This window comes from Rhinopithecus bieti, unplaced genomic scaffold (assembly GCF_001698545.2).
Source record: "Rhinopithecus bieti isolate Rb0 unplaced genomic scaffold, ASM169854v2 scaffold_1017, whole genome shotgun sequence".
NCBI lineage: Eukaryota > Metazoa > Chordata > Mammalia > Primates > Cercopithecidae > Rhinopithecus > Rhinopithecus bieti.
Window position 1 is genome coordinate 3205857 of NW_016803657.1, and position 17991 is coordinate 3223847.

Here is a 17991-nt window from a genome sequence, read left to right on the forward strand (position 1 = left end):
AAATGGGCTCCGAGGCTCTGCAGGAGGGCTCTCAGGAAAGGCCCCCCACCTTTGGCAGGGTTGATGGGTGGGGGGCCCCTGTTCTTCCCCAGAGGCCTGGGGCAACCTGGGTCCTAAAGCACAGCGGGCCAGAACCCCTCTACGGTCCTCCGAAGGGTGAGCATCGCTCCTCACTCCGGCTCTTCCTGCCCCCGCCAGAGCTGCGCGCGGTGTGGGTTGCCAGGCCTGGGGCCTCCTGCGGCCTGCTGTGTGTAGGCTGGTAGGCGGGGGGAAGTTGTGGATGGCGTCCTGCCGACTCTGGGGCTCACGTTCCCCTGAGGCCCACTGGAGATGTCCTGCATGGGTGCCAGGGGGAGGTGCTGGGGGGAGGCAGGTATGAGCCCCCCACCATCCCACTTGCTCCAGCCCCCACCAGACAAGGCCCCCTCAGCCCCGCCTCCCGGATGCCAGGGCTGTGGTCCTGGCATGTCCAGTCTGGGCCTCGGCCAGCGGAGGGTGGGGCCCCAGACCCTGACCCCAGCCCAGCTTGCCCACCCAAAAAAAAAACCACCAGGCTGTTCCCAGCCAACGGACCCTGCCAAGGACCACGTCCCCTAGAGTTTCCAAGGGGCCCAAGCAGCGGAAGTATACCTTTGGCGGCCTGGGGTGGCACCCTGGTATCTCCACAATGACTGATGGAGAAGCCAGGCACGACCACGGCCTGTCCCCACCCTAATGGGGGGCATGCCGGCAGGGGACCACCATCCCCCCATCACCATCGGGGTCCGGGCCCACCTGACCCCACAAGCCAGGTCCCTGTCGGGTCGGACTGCCCTTTGGCCATCTCCTGCCCAGCGAGCTGGCATTCCTGGGCCTCGAGGAGTGGCACGGACACAGACCCGGGGGGGTTTTGGGGGGGCCAGGGCAGGACTGTGCGCCATGGCTGGAAGGAGAACGTACCTGGCGGTTCTCCTTCTTCTCTGCACACCTGGCAGGGGAGGCATAGCGCAGGGCCACGGACGAACAGCATCTCCGCAGATGATAAAAGTTCTGGTAGCCAGCGCCAGCTGTACCGGCCCCCCAGACTGTCCATGCTGGTCTCACCCTCTGGGGTGACCCCGCACCGGCTCTCAGGACAGCAGCAGCAGCCCTGTGGATGCCACGGCTGCTCAGGCCGGCCATCGGATGGGTGTCCCGCCAGGCAAGGAAGGAGGCCCCGGACCCCCAGCGGCTCCTCTTACAGGCGCCGTATACCCCGTCCGTGTGGTCTCGTCCCCACCCTGGGAGACTGAGGTTCAGGGGCTGCCAGGGGCCTCCAAGTCGGGGTCTTCAGCTCAACAGGTTGCTCAGGAGCTCCGGGCCTGCCCTGGCCCGCTGCCAGCCCCCAATCTATGGGCCCGTCCAGTCCTCCCTGTCTGGTGGCCATCCTTCTCTGCCAAGGTGGGCTGTGAGTTCCACTGGCTGGCCCCAGCCAGGGACCGGCACTCAGGAAATGCCGAGTGGCCTCTGTGCGACCTCATCTCACTGACGTGGGGCCCAGTGACCTGCTGGCCGACCTCCCCACTCCCCTGGCCCACAGGCTCTACCCTGCTTTCCGCTGCCTGGCTGGACCACTGGGAAACTGAAGCTCGGGCAGGGAGCTGAGGAGGGTGTGAGGTGACCCAGGTCTCTGGACTGCCGTCCCCGCTCGGCAGTCATCCCTGCCACCTGCCCCAACCACCTTGCCAGAACGACAGGAAGATGACGGCTTTGATGGTGATGAACTTGAGGACAGGTTGGAAGGGCCGCAGGAGCTCCCTCTGGTGGTGAAGTAGAAGAGGAACAGGGGCTAGAGGGCGGAGGCTGAAGAGGCCATTGTAGATGAGGGTCACCATAGAGGTAGCCCACTGCGGGACACTGGGACAGACGGGGGAGCTGTGGTCGGCCGCCCATGACCCCGCACCCTCCCCCCCTAGAGCCGCCCGACACCGCCCCTCGGCCTGGCTTCCCACCCTGGCTTGGGACCATGGGCCTGCAGGGATCCTGCCTGATCTGATCCTCCTTCAGGGCCTGCAGGAGTGCATAGGGAGCTGGGGGTGGCTGGGGCCTATGCGTGGGTAGGGCAGGACACGCACCCGTTCTCCCTACCGGCCCTGCTCCTCCTTGTCCCAGGATCCCATCTCTGTGGCAGGCAGCATCCAGCTGCCTCTGGCAGACGCTGCCTCCAACCCTGTCCACCTAAGCCACTGCCGAGGTCCTCTCTGTGGTGGACACACAGGTGTTGTTCCCGTGTGAGTGGTGCACATATGTGTGTGTGCACAGATGTTCGTGTGCATGCACATGGTTGGGCTGCATTGTGGTGGTTGGTGCACATGTGTGCATGTGAGTGTACGTGTGGTTGTGTGTGCATGGTCTGCGCACACTCTGTGTGCATGTGTGAACATGCGATGCACCTGTGTGATGTGTGTGCACAGGTGAAAGCACATGTGTCCGTGTGTGGCAATGTGTGTGGTGGTGGTGAGCATGCGTGTGGATCTTGGCAGGCGTCCTTCCTGTGCCGGGTGGCTGGCTATCTGCTCAGACAACAGGTCGGGGTGGACCTTGGCCCCGTTGGCCCAGGTGTCTTTAATACCAAGAGTGCTCAAGGCTGGGCGGGGGCTGGGGCCATCACTGCCTGGCCAGAAGCCCTGAGGTCCTCAGCACAGACGCTGGCACAGACGCCAGACTCACCCCGGCCATGTCCTATGAGGGGAGGTCCAGGCCCCCGGCCTTGGCAGGCACTGAGGTCCTTGTGGAGAGGAAGTGGATACCTGTCTTAGGCGGGGTCCCTAGCACAGCTGGACACCAACCCCGCCTCGTTGGGCCCCATTGCTGGGCCCCGGCCCAGTGCCCACCTCATGCCAGGCACCCCCGAAGCTCCCGCCTTACTTGAGCCCAGCTGGACGCCAAGCCCGCCTTGCTGGGCCCCACTCCCATGCCCCGGGAGACCCAGTGCCCACCTCATGCCAGGTGTCCCCGCAGCTCCCGCCTTACTTGAAGTCCCCGTCGTGGTATCTGCCAAATGCCTGGAGGATGATGGTGGTGACGGCCATGACGGGCTTCACCAGGCAGAACTGCAGCGTGGCCTGGGGGCGACGGCACCCGGTGGGCCTGGGGCCAGGTCCCCCAGGGGCCCAGGAAGGGGGGTTGGGGCAGCCAGCAGTGAGCAGCCCCCCGACACTGGGCGGGGTGGCGCTGGGCTGGCCAGGTGGGAGGAGGGCAGGCAGGGCTGGGCGGACCCCCTCACCTGCTTGCAGAAGCGCAGGAACCCGATAGAGTAGGTCATGCCCCGGAGGCAGCAGGTGCCGTAGAAGCAGCTGGACCTGCAGGGACATCCCTGAGCCGGTGCGGGAGAATGCAGCCCCAGTGCCGCCCGGGCTCCCAGTCCCAGGTGTGTGGGGTGTGCGGGCTCTGGGGTGAGAGGCTTACTTGATGGGCTTTCCACGAATCTCAGCCATGATGGCACCCTCGCCTCCCAGGTACTGGAAACACAGGCTCAGGAAGCTGTAAATGACAAAGGCTGCAGGGAGCGCAGAGGGGGACCGGCCGTGAGTCCTGAGCTGCACCGGGACCCCGTGGCGCCCATCTCACCAGGACAGGAGGAGGCTCGGGAGGGGCCGGGCCTGGCAGGTCACACAGCAAGAGGCTCCTGATGGGCCCCCTCCACAGCGGGGCAGCCTGAGAGGGTCAGGGTGCTCCTTCAGGGCCCCGCTTTCACCCCAGGCCAGGGCAGGTCCACCGAGCCCCTCACACGGAGGCTGTGGGGTCATGTGTTCCAGGCCTGCCAGCGCCACTAACCCTGACTATCCTGGCAGCCCCTCCGACAGGGCCCGGGAGAGTGGGGTGCCCTGGGGGCTGGCCACGGAAGTGTGTCCGTGCGTGCAGGCCCCAGGGAGTCTCTCCCTCTGCTCCCCCGACGGATGCCAGCCAGCGCCCACCTTCATAGCAGTCCCGCACGGAGTCAAAGTAGACGTAGTACTGGTGGTCTCCCAGGAGGAGGAGGCTAAGCCAGGAGTCGAAGGCATAAATGGGCACGATGAGGAGCAGGCGGATGATATAACGCTGTTCCTGTGGCACCGTGTAGGAGCGCAGGTGCAGGTAGATCTGGGCGCAGGAAGGTTCGGGTGAGAGCCGGGGCTGCCCGGTACCCCTGCACCAGTCCAGGTGAGCCGGGAAGGAGGTGGGGGTGGGCACAGGAGGGTTCGGGTGAGAGCCGGGCCTGCCCAGTACCCCTGTACCAGCCCAGGTGAGCCGGGAAGGAGGTGGGGGTGGGCGCAGGCCACCAGGCACCTTCTATGTTTGCATTTTCTAGTTTTCTACAATGGGCATCCTTATTACAATTAGATAAAATAAATTATTTGCCTATTGTAATCAGATGCATACTTTTATACTTATTTACTATAAATGTACATATAAGTATGAATGTATAAGTATACGTTAAATAAGTATTTCTGATTACAACTAAAAATAATACACATTTTAAGAATTTACTTTTTATGGCTAGGCGTGGTGACTCACACCTGTAATCCCAGCAGTTTGGGAGGCCAAGGTGGGTGGATCATTTGAGGTCAGGAGTTCAAGACCAGCCGGGCCAACATGGTGAAATATAGTCTCTACTAAATATACAAAAATTAGCCAGGTGTGGCGTGCGCCTGTAATCCCAGCTACTCAAGAGGCTGAGGCGGGAGAATCACTTGAGCCTGGGAGGTGGAGGTTTTGGTGAACCAAGATTGCGCCACTGCACTCCAGCCTGGGCAACAGAGCGAGACCCTGTCTCAAAAAAAAAAAATTATTTTTTTGAGAAACATGGTCTTGCTCTGTTGCCCAGGCTGGAGTGCAGTGGCACAATCATGGCTCACTGCAGCCTTGAACTCCCGGGCTCTAGTGATCCTCCTACCTCAGCCTGCTGAGTAGCTGGGACTACAGGTGTGCACCACCTTGCCTGGCTAATTTTTGTATTTTTCGTACAGACAGGGTCTCACTGTGTTGTCCAGGCTGGTCTCAAAGTCCTAGGCTCAAGCGATCCTCCTGCCTCTGTCTCCCAAAGTGCTAGGACTACAGACGTGAGCCACTGCACCTGGTCTAAAATTTATTTTTTAAATTGGCAAATCACACTTGTATGCATTTACAGTGTGCAGTGCGACGTCTGATATGTGTGTTTGTGGGGAATGGCTGAGTCAAACCCATTAACATCTCCATTATCTCCCATACTTAGCATTTCTTTGCAGGGAGGACATGTAAAATGTACTCTTTTAGCAATTTTCAAGCATAGAATACATTGTTATTTATAACAGTCACCATGTTGTACAATAGATCTTTTTTTTTTCTGAATAACTTCCTTGGGCATGACTGAGGGTCCTGTTTGTTCCTAGCCTGGGAAAGGGAACGCTCACTCATTCCTTCATACAGCAGGCGTTTCTGGAGCCCAGGTAAGTGTCCAACCCGGGGGACGGGGAGGGGACATGTCCTGGTCTTGGGCTGGGCAGACTCTCAGAAGGCAGGTTGGCTTTTGCTGTGGGGGCATCCAAAAGACGTGCACCCTTTGATTCCTAAGAATTTGTCCCTCCCTGGGGGCCGGGCATGGTGGCCCACGCCTGTAATCTTAGCACTTTGGGAGGCCGAGGCGGGCGGAGTGCCTGAGCTCAGGAGTTCGAGACCAGCCTGGCCAACAGGGCGAACCCCGTCTCTACTAAAAAATACAAAAATTAGCCAGGTGTGGTGGCGGGCGCCTGTAGTCCCAGCTACTTGGGAGGCTGAGGCAAGAGAATGGTGTGAACCCGGGAGGCGGAGCTTGCAGTGAGCTGAGATCCAGTCACTGCACTCCAGCCTGGGTGACAGAGCGAGACTCCGTCTCAAAAAAAAAAAAAAGGAAAGCCTGGGAACAAGTATGGGTGATTATAATGTTTGCCTTTAAACCTTTCTAGATTTTCCCTGTTTTTATTTATTTGTTTATTTATTTTTCATTATTATTATTATTATTATTATTTTTTATTGAGACAGAGTCTCGCTCTGTTGCTCAGGCTGCAGTGCAGTGGCGCGATCTCAGCTCACTGCAATCTCCGCCTCCTGGGTTCAAGCGATTCTCCTGCCTCAGCCTCCCAAGTAACTGGGATTACAGGCATGCACCACCATGCCTGGCTAATTTTGTATTTTTAGTAGAGACGGGGTTTCCCCATGTTGGCCAGGCTGGTCTCAAACTCCTGACCTCAGGTGATCTACCCGCCTTGGCCTCCCACAATGCTGGGGTTACAGGCGTAAGCCACCGTGCCCGACCGATTTTCCATGTTTTCTGTGAGGACACAACAAAGGGTCCTCCTGTCTGAAAACCCTTTCAGACAGGGTCAGCCGAGCCTGGGAGCTGGGCGCATGGGGGCCCGTGTGGAAGGCTTTCTGGAGGAGATGCGTGAGTGGTGGCGGGCAAACAGAAGCCATGTGCACCTGGCTGCTTGGGGTGCAGCTCAGGGAGTTGGGGGAGGTTGGCGGCAGGAACGGACTCTTATCAGTCACACACTCCCCGCCGGTGCCTGGGAGGAACGGCATGACCACCATCAGGAGACCTCTCCCGGGGCTGGCGCTGCCTGGCTGGGTGACCTTGACAAGCCACTGTCCTCTCCGGCCCTGGTCCTCCCATGTATAAAGCGAGGGGGATCTAGCCACTCTGTGTCCTGCCTGGGACTCCTCACTGAAGGGTGGCTCTGGAGGTGGTCTCAGGGGTGGGACAGGGTCTGAACTCCAGCCCAAGGGGTTTCCATGAGCCCTGTCTTGACCGCGAGGCCCCATGAAGCTGAAGCCACACTGTAGCCGCACACACACAGCTGGTTCCCAGGATTACAGCGCAAAGACGGCCTCCTCCAGGAAGCCCTCTCTGATGGCCTTACAGGAAGGGCCTGCCTCGGCACCACCTCTGCGGCTCTGCACCACCTCTGCGGCTCTGCACCCTCCAGGCCCACACTCGTACACGTCTACCTTGGGTTCTGGTTATCTGGTCACAGCTCACTGCAGCCTTGCACTGGGCTCAAGCGATCCTCCCACCTCAGCCTCCCTAGTAGCTGGGACTACCGGTGCAGGCCCCCATGCCCAGCTAATAAGCAGCTAATCAGCTGTCACGGAGATGCTGCCTCGGAGGCCTGTGGCCATCAGTGTCCCTGCCTGCCAGTCTCCTGATAGCCCCCTGCCCTGGCTCACCTACAGATCCATTCCCTACACCAGTGCCCCGAGCACCCGGGGAGCAGCTCTGCTCTCAGCCCAGCCCTCCACAGCCTTCCTGGGCTCCCAGCACCCCCTGAAAGCTGCCTCCCCTCACTGGGGTCAAGGGCTCTGGACAAACCCCTGCAGCTGTGTGACCCTCGCTGGCCTGTACACGCCTTCCCACCCCACCCCTGCACACACTGCCCTGGCCTCTCTGTGTATCCGAGGCTCTCAGGTGGGTCCCGTCCCTGACCCTCTGCCCTCTCTGCCCACCCCCTACCCTCGGGCACCACTTCCTCCTTGCCCCTGCCTGGCCCTTCCTTGCCACAGCGCCTGGCCGCTTCTCTACCTGGGGGCTGTTCTATTCCCACCTGGGGACTGCTGCGGGTCGGGGGCTGTGTGTGGCTTAGGGCTTGAGGAAGTTGCTTCTCACCTGTCTCCCACACAGGAGTTCCAGTGCCTCCAGCCAAGCTGTGACCTTTGCTCCCCAGCTCCCTACAGAGCAAAGTCCAACCCCCTGCCAACCCCCCACCAGCCTTCTCCAGGGTGCCACACCTCTGGAGGGAGAAGGTCCCTTCCCCTTTTCAACTATGTGAGCTTGGGAAAGACCTCTGGTCTTTCTAAGACTCAGTCTTCTTGTCTGTGAAATGGGACCACACTGCTGACCTCAGGGAGCCGGGTGAGGAGCCTGTGAAATAGCCGGGGATGCCTGGTGGGTGCTCTCCCCTCAGCCTGGCAGAGACCTCCCCATTTTCAGGCCCAGCTCCCACACGCCACGTCCTGGGGAAGCTCATCCCTTCCCCCGTGCCCTGGCCAATCCCATTTCTTTTTTTTTGAGACGGAGTCTTACTCTGTCACCCAGGCTGGAGTGCAGTGGCCGGATCTCAGCTCACTGCAAGCTCCTCCTCTCGGGTTTACGCCATTCTCCTGCCTCAGCCTCCTGAGTAGCTGGGACTACAGGCGCCTGCCACCTCGCCCAGCTAGTTTTTTTTTTTTTTTTTGTATTTTTTAGTAGAGACGGGGTTTCACCGTGTTAGCCAGGATGGTCTCGATCTCCTGACCTCGTGATCCGCCCGTCTCGGCCTCCCAAAGTGCTGGGATTACAGGCTTGAGCCACCGCGCCCGGCTGGCCAATCCCATTTCTGACAGCATCTGTAGCAGCAGCACCCAGCGGGGCCGGGCTGAGCCACGGCCATGTCCCATGGAGACCCGGGTCCTGAAGGAGGCTTGGGGGCTGGAGGGCTTACCTGGTGGCAGGTGAGCACCAGGGCAGTCCACACGAAGATCCCCGAGACGCCTCGGGCCAGCGCGGAGGTGAGGAAGAGCCAGGGCGCCCCCTGGGAGCCGTTCCCCAGGTGGTCCATCTGCGGCCCTGCTGGCACGGCCGGCGGGGGGCTGGGCTGCGGCCAGGTCGCTGACACCAGGGGGACACCGGCTGTCTCCAGGATCCCTGAGACATTACTCATCTGCAGAGGGAGGAAGGACACACGCCAGGAGGAGTGAGGGCAAAGGTGCCGGCTCCCGGCAGCAGGAAGCAGCCGGGGAGGGAGGAGACAGTGAGAGGCTGAGCCACCCACCAGGCCGCGCCCCCCACAGGGACACCAGCGCCAGGCCCGGCTCCCTCCCTGCTCTGAGCTCAGCCACCCAGGCTCTCCCCAACAGCCACCTGCGACCTGAGGGCCCCACCTCGATTCCCCCTTATAAAACCAGCTTCCACCTCCAAGTCTCAGGTTTGCAGGGAGCCTGCTGCTTAGGAGACAAAGACTGTCTTCCAGTGGGGTGGAAGAGGGGAACCCCTGCCGCCCTGCCTGCCTGGGAGGTCTGGGGAGCAGGCGCAGACCAGCACTGCCTGCCCCGGCAGAAGGTGTACAACCACCCCCATGGGAGGAGCGGCCCTCACTGGCTCCCCGGGACCTGCCCGCCCGCCTGGGAGCCCGGCTGTGCTGGGGTTCTGGGCAGCCCCAGGCGCCTGTTCTTCCGTCTCCTACAAACCTGCTGGGGCCCTGAGTTCACCCTCTCCCACACTCACAGCCCAGTCCAGCCTCCTCCTCTCCCTCTGGTCTGCGGTCACAGTGCCCGGCTCTACCTTTGCTGGCAGGAAGCACCTGGCCCAGTCTGGGGAGGCCCGGCCTCCAGGGAAGCCTAGCTGGTCATTCTCATGGCCACGTGGCCCCCATTGGTGGCCCCACTGTGGGTGGGGCAAGGCCGGGATCTGAAGGGCTGTGCCAGGCTGGGGTGGGGCGGCCAGTGCCTCATGTCCCCAGTGGCCCGCCTGGGGCCCAGGCTGCAGGCCTGTCCCCTCCCACGGCTGACACTCTATCCTCCTGTTTGCTGGGTGGCAGCTGGCTCCCAGGAACCTGCTGACCGCCTGGCGCCCTCACCTGCCTGTGCCAGACGGCCAGGCAGTTGCCACCCGGCGGGGACAGGTGGGAGAGGTCTGTGGCAGGCCAAGGAGGGCCAGGCTGCAGGAGGAGGAGTGGAGAGCTAATGGTACAGGGTTTCTCTTAGAGGGTGACGGGGTCCCGAAATGAGGTAGAGGCGGCAGCGCACAGCACTGCGGATGGACTTACTGACACCGAATTGTTCACTTAAACCTGGGTAAACTGATGCTATGTGAACGTCATCTGAATTAAAAAAATAAATCCGTGCCCCAAGAGGTGTGTTGAAAACATTCAAGTTTTCTGGACTGGGCGCGGTACCTCACGCCTGTCATCCGAACACTTTGGCAGGCCAAGGAGGGCGATCACTTGAGGTCAGGAGTTCGAGACCAGCCTGGCCAACATGGTGAAACCCCGTCTCTACCAAATATACAAAAATTAGCCAGGTGTGGTGGCACGCACCTGTAGTTCCAGCTACTCAAGAGTCTGAGGCAGGAGAATCGCTTGAATTCAGGAGGCGGAGGCTGCAGTCAGCTGAGCTCATACCACTGCACTCCAGCCCGGGGACAGAGGGAGACTCTGTCTCAAAAAAAAGAAAGGAAATATTTCTAGTCTTTGTGTGTCAAGGCAGGATGCGAGGAGTGACAGCACAGTCCCCAGACCCTTCGGGGTCTGACAAGGGGTTGGGGGTCCTGAGGGTCCCTGTCACCCCCATGCAGAGGCCCCTGTGGAAAAAAACCTCACCCACCCCAGCTCCTGGGAGAGGGACGTGGGCCCTCAGTCCACCTCTTGTCCTGTTCTGGTTACGCTTGGGCTCATGCCACCAGGGCCACCATTACCAAGTCCTGCTCCGTGCCCGCAACAGATCCACATGCTCCTTGTCCTTCGTGTCTCCTACCCTCCCACAGTACTGGGCAACAGGGCTCAAGGGGTTGAGCCTGGAATGACTGGAGCCACTGTTCTCCTTTTATTTTTAATTTATTTCTTTTTTGAGACAGAGTCTCACTCAGTCGCCAGGCTGGAGTGCAGTGGCACGATCTCCGCTCACTGCAACCTCCGCCTCCCAGGTTCAAGTGATTCTCCTGCCTCAGCTTCCCGAGTAGCTGGGATTACAGGCGCCTGCCACCATACCTCGCTAATTTTTGTATTTTTAGTAGAGATGGGATTTTGCCATGTTGGCCAGGCTGGGCTTGAACTCCTGACCTCAGGTGATCTGCCCACCTCAGCCTCCCACAGTGCTGGGATTTTAGGCATGAGCCACCGTGTCCGGCCTGTTCCCCTTTTAGAGATGGGAACGAGGGGCGCATCAATGTGTCCAGCATCCTCGAGGGGTCCGTGAGGGGCCCAGGCTGAGGCCCATCCGTCCCTGGAACACCCTGCCTGCTCTCCCCAACCCCTCCACCGACACTGTCCCTCCAGGGAGCCTTTCAGGTGGGGAACAAGCTCAGGAAGTCGTGCCCAGCTCTCAGGCCCGCCGTGCCTGACCTCCCCATCAGTGCCCACCTGGGCCCGGGCCCAGGCCCAGAGCCACAGCGTGCACACCCTGGCTGGGCCTCCCAGAGCCTGCCTGCTCCCCAGGCCGGGACCTTCTGAACCAACCAAACCTGCTGTCCTGCAGCCTCAGGTGTCACCTCTGGAGAGACCATCCCCGCTGTCCCATCACCCTCCTCAGTACGTGTGCGACTTCCCGTCCACCTGTCTTGTGTTTGCTGCTGGTCCTCCCTCTGCGGGAGCTCCAGAACCTAGAGCCGTGCCCTGTCCATGCTCGGGGCACGGGGGTTGCGGTGGGGGGCTGTCTGGCTGAGGTGGTGGCCCTGTGGGCTAAGGTCTCCCCTTAGCCAGGCAGGGGTGCTGGAAGGCGGTCCCTAACTTCCGTCCAGCTGCGTTCCTGCTGCAGCCACAGGTACACCCCCGGCCTCCCACCCGCCCTGCAGAGCCCCAGGCGGACGCCTCAGCGCATGCGGATGTCGCCCTCTGGCTGTAAGTGTTGGGATCACCGTCATGGACAACTATGAAGTCAGGATGGCTGGGGGCTTTGAAGGGTGAAGACTTTGGTGCCTGGGCGTGCACAGAGCTGGAGGGACCGGGAAGTACTTTATCCAACTCGCTCATGCTACAGGTGGGGAAACTGAGGCCCTAGCCCCTGCTTGATTTGCTTCAAGCCCCGGGCCCCTCCCCAGGCTGATGGTGAGAATGGCTGTGCAGACAGCAGGAAACACTGTGGTTAGATGTCAGCAGGACCTTTCTGGCTGCAGCCACCAGAGCCAGGCTTCTGGGAGGGCTGGCTTTGGGGAGGCTCAGGGCTTGGGCCTGGGACACAGATCGAGGGACCTCCAAAGCTCTGCCTTCTGCCAGAGGCAGATCTTCTGTGGGAAAAGGTGGGGTTTTCTCAGAAGGTCAGCTGGGCACCGGGCAGGGAGGCCTGCGGGTCTCCTTGGCCCACAGCTGTGCTGGCGGGGAGTGTGGGTGCAGGGTCTTTGGTGTCAGCCTGAGCTGGTTCATGGCTCCTGAGGGTCCCTGACCCTTAGAAGCCCCTTCAGTCAAGGCTGCCCCCTGCCCTGATGGTGGGGAGCAGGTCCAGCGTGGTTTCCTGGTCGTTCTCACAGCCGCCCTACCCTGGCATGTCCTTGTTTAGCTGCTGCCTCTAGGAAGGTGTCCTGAGAGCCCAGACTCTGGCCCCGAAGCCAGGTGCTCTTGCACACTCAAGGAAATGACTTTGCCTTGGCTGTATCCCTTCTCCCCAGCACTGGGCCTCGCAGGCCTTTTATAAACCTGAAGCTCTGAAAAGAGAGGAGGCCTCTGCCATCTCCACCCACCCTTCCTTCTCCAGCTTTCTGACCACCTCACTCAGAGACATCCTCGGCCCTTGGCCCTTTGTCTTGCCTATGGCCTTGGCCAACTTGGCAGGCGCCTTTGCCTCTCTGGGCCTCTGTTTTCTCATCTGTAAAGTGGGTTTACTGATCAAATCCTGGCCAAAGCAGGATTTGATCAGCGCTGGCCTGCCTGCCCATCTTCTGGGTCACACTCCCCACCCCGCCTGCCTGTCCCCGCCCCTGCTGTCAGTACCCTGGTCCTGGCCCTGGCCCCAACTTTGCTGTCCCACCCCTGCTGTCCCCACCCCGGCTCTGTCTCCATCACCTGCTCCCTGTCTTCTGGGCCACAGTCCCCACCCGGCTGGCCTCTGTCCCTGTCCCTGCTGTCCCCACCCCGGCTCTGTCTCCATCACATCTGCCTCTTTTGTCCCCACATCCAGGCAGACCCAGGCACTACCAGGGTTTCTACCAAATCACTGCCCAAGGTGCCTGATCACTCAGCAAAGCGAACACTCAGGGTTCCTGGGTGTGAACTGCAGCCCTGCCGTTCCCCTGTGTGCACCCCTCAGCCTCCATGTCCCCACCTGGAAAATGGGAGCAGTAATGCCTGCCCTGCGAGGCTGCCGAGTGCACACAGTGAGACCCACAATGCGGGCACACTGTGCTGAACTGTGTGGCTTCCCTCTCTCCCCTACCCAGTGACCACCTGCCTGGACATGTGAGTCCTCCCATTCCTGAGCCCCTGGGATGGGTCCTGCCCTCACCCCCCTGGCTCTCAGCAGGTTCTGGCCCTGCCACTGTCTACGTGTGGCTCCAGGGTCTCCCCAGCAGGTTCCAAGGCTCTCTGAGCCCTGCACTGCAGCCCCCACCTCCCTCCCCTGCCCCCGCCCAGGCCTGGCCCATTCTGGGCACACTGAGGGACAGCCTGGGTGAGAAAGGGTCCCACGGAGCAGCCAGTCCCCTTCCTCCTCCCCAGGGAGGACACCGGCCCCAAGTCCCACAGGGAGTTTGCGGGGGGCCTGGCTGGAGCCTCTCTGCACCCCACGAATGCTGGTGGATCGGTTGGTTCTGACCCCCTTCCACTCCCTGTGGTTCTGAAATGCCACTGAAGTAACTCCTTGAAGAGAGTCACACAGCCCCGAAGGGGGACAAGTGGGGATGGGACCCCGAATCTGAGGCCTGGCGTCTCCCTTACCCTCACCCGTCTCCATCAGGGCCAGCCCTCCTGTGAGGGGCCTGCCTCGTGGGTATCTGGAGCCAGCACAGAGGCTGGATCACCATTCCCAAGCCTCATGGCAGCCCCCCAGGCAGGGACTTGCCGCAGCCCCCAGCAGGTAGAGGGCAGAGCCAGACCACGGCCTTGACCCTCAGCCTGCAGCTGATATGTGCCTGGGTCTGGAGGTGAAGGGTCAGGCCTGGCCAAGGCCTTCACATCCCCAAAGCAGAAGCCGCACTCCCGTCCCACGGCCAGGCGGGCAGACCCCATGGCACTGCCCGGAGAACATGGTTCCCCAAGAGGAAGCGGGTCTTGGCTGAGGGCCCCTTACTCCTCCCGCCCTGGTTGGTCACCGCTGGCTTTAATGAAGGGGGGGACGCCCTGCGGGGAGGTGCCCTGTGGAGAGGTGCCCTGTGAGGAGGTACCCTGCGGGAAGGTGCGGACCCCCTTCCACTCCCTGTGGGGGTTGCAGGGCATTTATGGAGAGCGGGCGGGGCTTCTGCTGCTGACTCTGTTCGGGTTTGAACACAGGTCCCTGCAGTGGTACAGGGCCTGGGACCGCCCCCCGCACACTTCGCCTTGCCCTGGGGTCTGGGGAGGGCTGGTCTCCACATGGTCCTCCCAGCCTCCAGCACAGGACCTCATGCCAGCGTGCGGCCCGTGTCTCGCCGGGGAGGCTCGTGGTGAAGGAAAGAAGGCGAGAAGAGCCGGACGTGCCAGCTCGGGCACCGTGGACCAAGGGTGCTGGTCTGGGGACGTCAGGGGCAGGGCCTGGTCCCCAGGGAGGGGCAGTCGGGAGGTTGACCACTCTGCCATCTGCTCACGGGGCTCTCTGGCTGATCAGGCCTCACCTGGCACTGGTGTCATGGCCTCTGCGCCCAGTCACAGGAGGCGGCAGGGCCGGCTGGGCCTGATTTTCCTGGTGGGGGCTGGACACTGACCAAGCCCATCGCAGGAGAGACCTATCTGCCCAGATCCGGGCGACAGGGCCCTCTGACCATTGTTCACTGTGTCCAGGTGTCTGGAGCTGTGGGGAAGCCGAGAAGCCGCCCAGCCAGTCCCACACCCTGGCCCTGGCACAGCCACCTCCTGCCCTCATAAGAAACCCGGTTGAGGTCCTAGGCACTGCTCCCCAGTTCCGGGCCGGCTGCTCTGCTGGTACCCACCCCCTTAACCCCTGCCTGCCCATCTCTTTGCAGATGCAGACAGGTACGGAGTACCCCCTGCCTGCCTCCTTCACTGTTGGGTGGAACTCGGGGCGCCTGGGAGCTGCCTCCTCAGGGCTGGCTCATTCAGTGTCCCAGGCTGAGCTGCACACCAGGGGGAAGAGGCGACCGGTGGGCACACATCTCAGACACCCGGCTTCCCAGGCCCGCCCCACCCAGTCCCATGGCCCTCCCCTGGGGGCCCTGGCCAGCAGTCCACCGACGCAGCAGCCCCGGGTGTGAGTGGGAGGTGACAGGGATGGGGCTCCACGTCCTCCCAGCTCTGCTTCTGGGATTACCCCGGCTCCTGTCCACGGGCATGGCCTCCTGGGAGCCGAGTGGGGTGGGCAGGCAGTGTGGCCTCCTGGTGATCCACACGCCCCCTCCTCAGTGGGGCCGGGGCCGGGGAGCAGCCCCTACCAGCCCAGGAGGAGCAGGCCCCTGGGCCCAGACCGCCAAACAAGCTGGGCCTGGCACTGGCTGTGTACGGTGTCTGTGACCTCCAGGCAGAGCCTGTGCGGCTGTGCCTGTCTCCACCGGCACGAGCTATGCGGCAGGTCAGGGTGCCGGGCCCAGGGCCTCAGGTTGGTCTCCTGTCATCCTGCCCTCCCAGGGACACAGGCTGCTGCATGGGAGAGCCAGCCTGGCCAGGCCCTGGGACTCGGAGCTCCACTCTCAGCTGGCCTGGTGACCTGGCAGGCAGGTGCAGCATGGGGGGCCCTTCCCTCAGCTTCTGACTCTCAGCAGTTCTGCTTTGCCTGAGCCCATCAGCCTCAGACCCCGGGGCGGGACCGTCCCAAGGATCTGCTCTCTTCCTCCCATAGGTCTCCTGTCCTGTCCTCTGGGGCCCAGCCCCTGCCTCCCTGCTCCTGTCTCTGGTCCCTCTGTTGCCCCCATCCCCAGAAGTCACCCAGGGCCTGCCTGTACTTGCCTTCACCTGAGGGAGCTGCCAGCCCTGGGTGTGTAAGGGTTGGGGGCACCCTTTCATCTGGAGCCAGGGTGGGGGGTGCTGGTCTGGCCCGGACTTGCCAGGCTGGCCAGAGACCCTGTTTGGCTGGTGTCCAGGTGCCGTCCTGGGGCCCAGCCTCTGGGGTGGAGGTGGGGCATTGGGGAACTGTGATTCTCAGAATTTCAATACATTTTTCTTTTTTTTCCAGGAGCCCCCACCCCATTGAAGTGCAGGGGCTCAGCCTGGACACCACACCCCTCTGGTGTGCACCACACACACACACACACACACACTCTCGCACTCCCACACCCACGCAGCTCACCTCCCTGCTAGCGCTCAGCCTGTCAGGCAGGTTGGCTGAAGGTCTCCAGGCCTAAGAGGGGCAGCCAAGGCAGGGTGGGCCTGAAGCTCGGCCTCTCGGCCTCTGCTGCCCCCTCCTCACAGCGGCGGGCTGCCTGGGTCTCTGAGAGATGATTACTCCCGAGCACTGGCCTCTCCCCAGACCCAGGAACTCCTCCCGGCCCCACCCCCACCCCACCCAGCCGGCCCTACCTGCCCGGCTACAGCTGGCACAGACCACACCCTCCACCTTCCCCCTGCCTGGATTCTGGGACCCATGTCTGTCCACGTGCCACCCCTGCCTCCTGCCGTCTCAGCGGGTGTGAGCCTGGACCGATCTCCTTGTCCGGTGGAGTTCAGACGTGGGACCACGCGTGGGCTGGGGTCCCGATGCTCCTTCACGACGGACGCAGCCCCTGCCTCCCCCTCCCTTCTTTGGGCCATCACCCCTGAAAAGTCCCATTCGGGAGCCTGAGGGTGTTGGGACATGGCTTGTCACCAAGCTCTGCCCCTGCCCACGCACGCCCGCTACCCGCGTGACTGGGACGCGAGATGCACGCTCCCATGAGCCTGGAAGCTGGGGTCTCTCACCCGGGTGGGGCAGGACGAGCCCCATTTGATGGGGAAGCTGAGTCAGGAGCTGCAGGCCCCTGGCTAGTGGGTGGGGGCAGGGCTGGAGCTGCGGTTTGTTCTGCCTTCCTGGGCTGAACCTTGGATGGGGGGTCATGCATGGCCCTGGGCCTCGATCTTCCCACCTGCAAAGTGGCCTCCACGATGCTTCCCCACCTGAGTGGTCGGGGTGAGGTCGGACGGGCAGAGCAGGTGCGTGTCCCAAGTCCTGTCTGCGAGTTCCACGGAATTCTGCTTAGGAACAGCGCGGCTGGCTTCCTTTTTCTTGCAGGCCCCTCTCTCCCTCCCCCGCCTTTCCTTCCAGACCCCAGGCTTCCTCCAGTAACCCCTCCCGTCCTGTGTCCTAAATCCTGCCCAGCCAGGGGCAGCTGACCTCTGCCCTCCTCAGCCTGGCACCCACCTTGCCAGCGAGCAACTCCCAGCCCAGCTTCACATGTTCAGGTGCTGGGGCTTGCAGCTCCATGCAGCCTACTTCGGGGTGTTCTGGGACCCAGGAGAGCAGTCTTCATCAGAACATCCCCAGGTGTGTGCTTCTTTCTTGCTTTTTTTTTTTTTGGAGACAGGGTCTCGCTGTGTCACCCAGGCTAGAGTGCAGTGGCGTGATCTGGGTTCACTGCAACCTCCTGGGCTCAGGTCATCCTCCCACCTCGGCCTCCCAAAGTGTTGGGATGACAGGCATGGACCTTGTGCCTGGCCTTATTTCTGAAAATGATTCCGAATCCCCAGAGCTCCGGCGCCTCTGGTCTTCTCAGTTGTTTTGGAATTTACGCACGCTCTCGCTGCCTGAGCCGCCCTTCACCACACACCAGATAGGTTTTGTTGTTTTTCTCGCTGTGATGCCAAACTATAAAACCAGCGTGGCAGGGCGCCTCTCTGTCATTTTCACATCATGCCCGTGTCTCTGGTTCATTCCCATCGGTCAGGCCCTCATTCCAGTCACTTACCGGGGTTCCTGTTCCAATTCCATTCCCAGGCGCTCAACAAGATAGCCGAGGCCGGCTCACTCTGCTGGTCCCCGTGTGCCACTGTCTCCCTCCGCAGGTCATTTGTCATCCGTCTACGTGGGCCCAGGGCTCTGTCAACCCCCTGGAGAAGCCGCTTGAAACGACAGCCAAGAACAGGGCCCACACTGGCTCTTCTTGACCTCCAAGGCCCCCACGTCCGCTTAGGAAAAGGGTGGTGGGGAGATTCCTTCGCAGCTGAACAGACAACAGCGCTGGACGTCACACTGTGTGGGTGCAAGGGCATTGCTTTAAAGAGTGAACAGTGTCCACTG

At 61.7% G+C, this 17991-nt stretch overlaps 1 protein-coding gene across 1 annotated transcript; it reads right to left on the bottom strand.

Annotated features, from left to right (window-relative positions):
* Positions 1 to 139: 139 nt before the first annotated feature.
* TMEM184A (transmembrane protein 184A) lies at positions 140 to 17150 on the bottom strand. The gene is given in 12 exon segments (XM_017892318.1): positions 140 to 270; positions 273 to 296; positions 299 to 359; positions 940 to 1063; positions 1065 to 1106; positions 1687 to 1875; positions 2992 to 3083; positions 3245 to 3320; positions 3427 to 3517; positions 3936 to 4101; positions 8433 to 8651; positions 17116 to 17150. Coding segments are annotated over 11 exon segments (1215 nt in total). The 5' UTR covers positions 17116 to 17150.
* Positions 17151 to 17991: the final 841 nt, after the last annotated feature.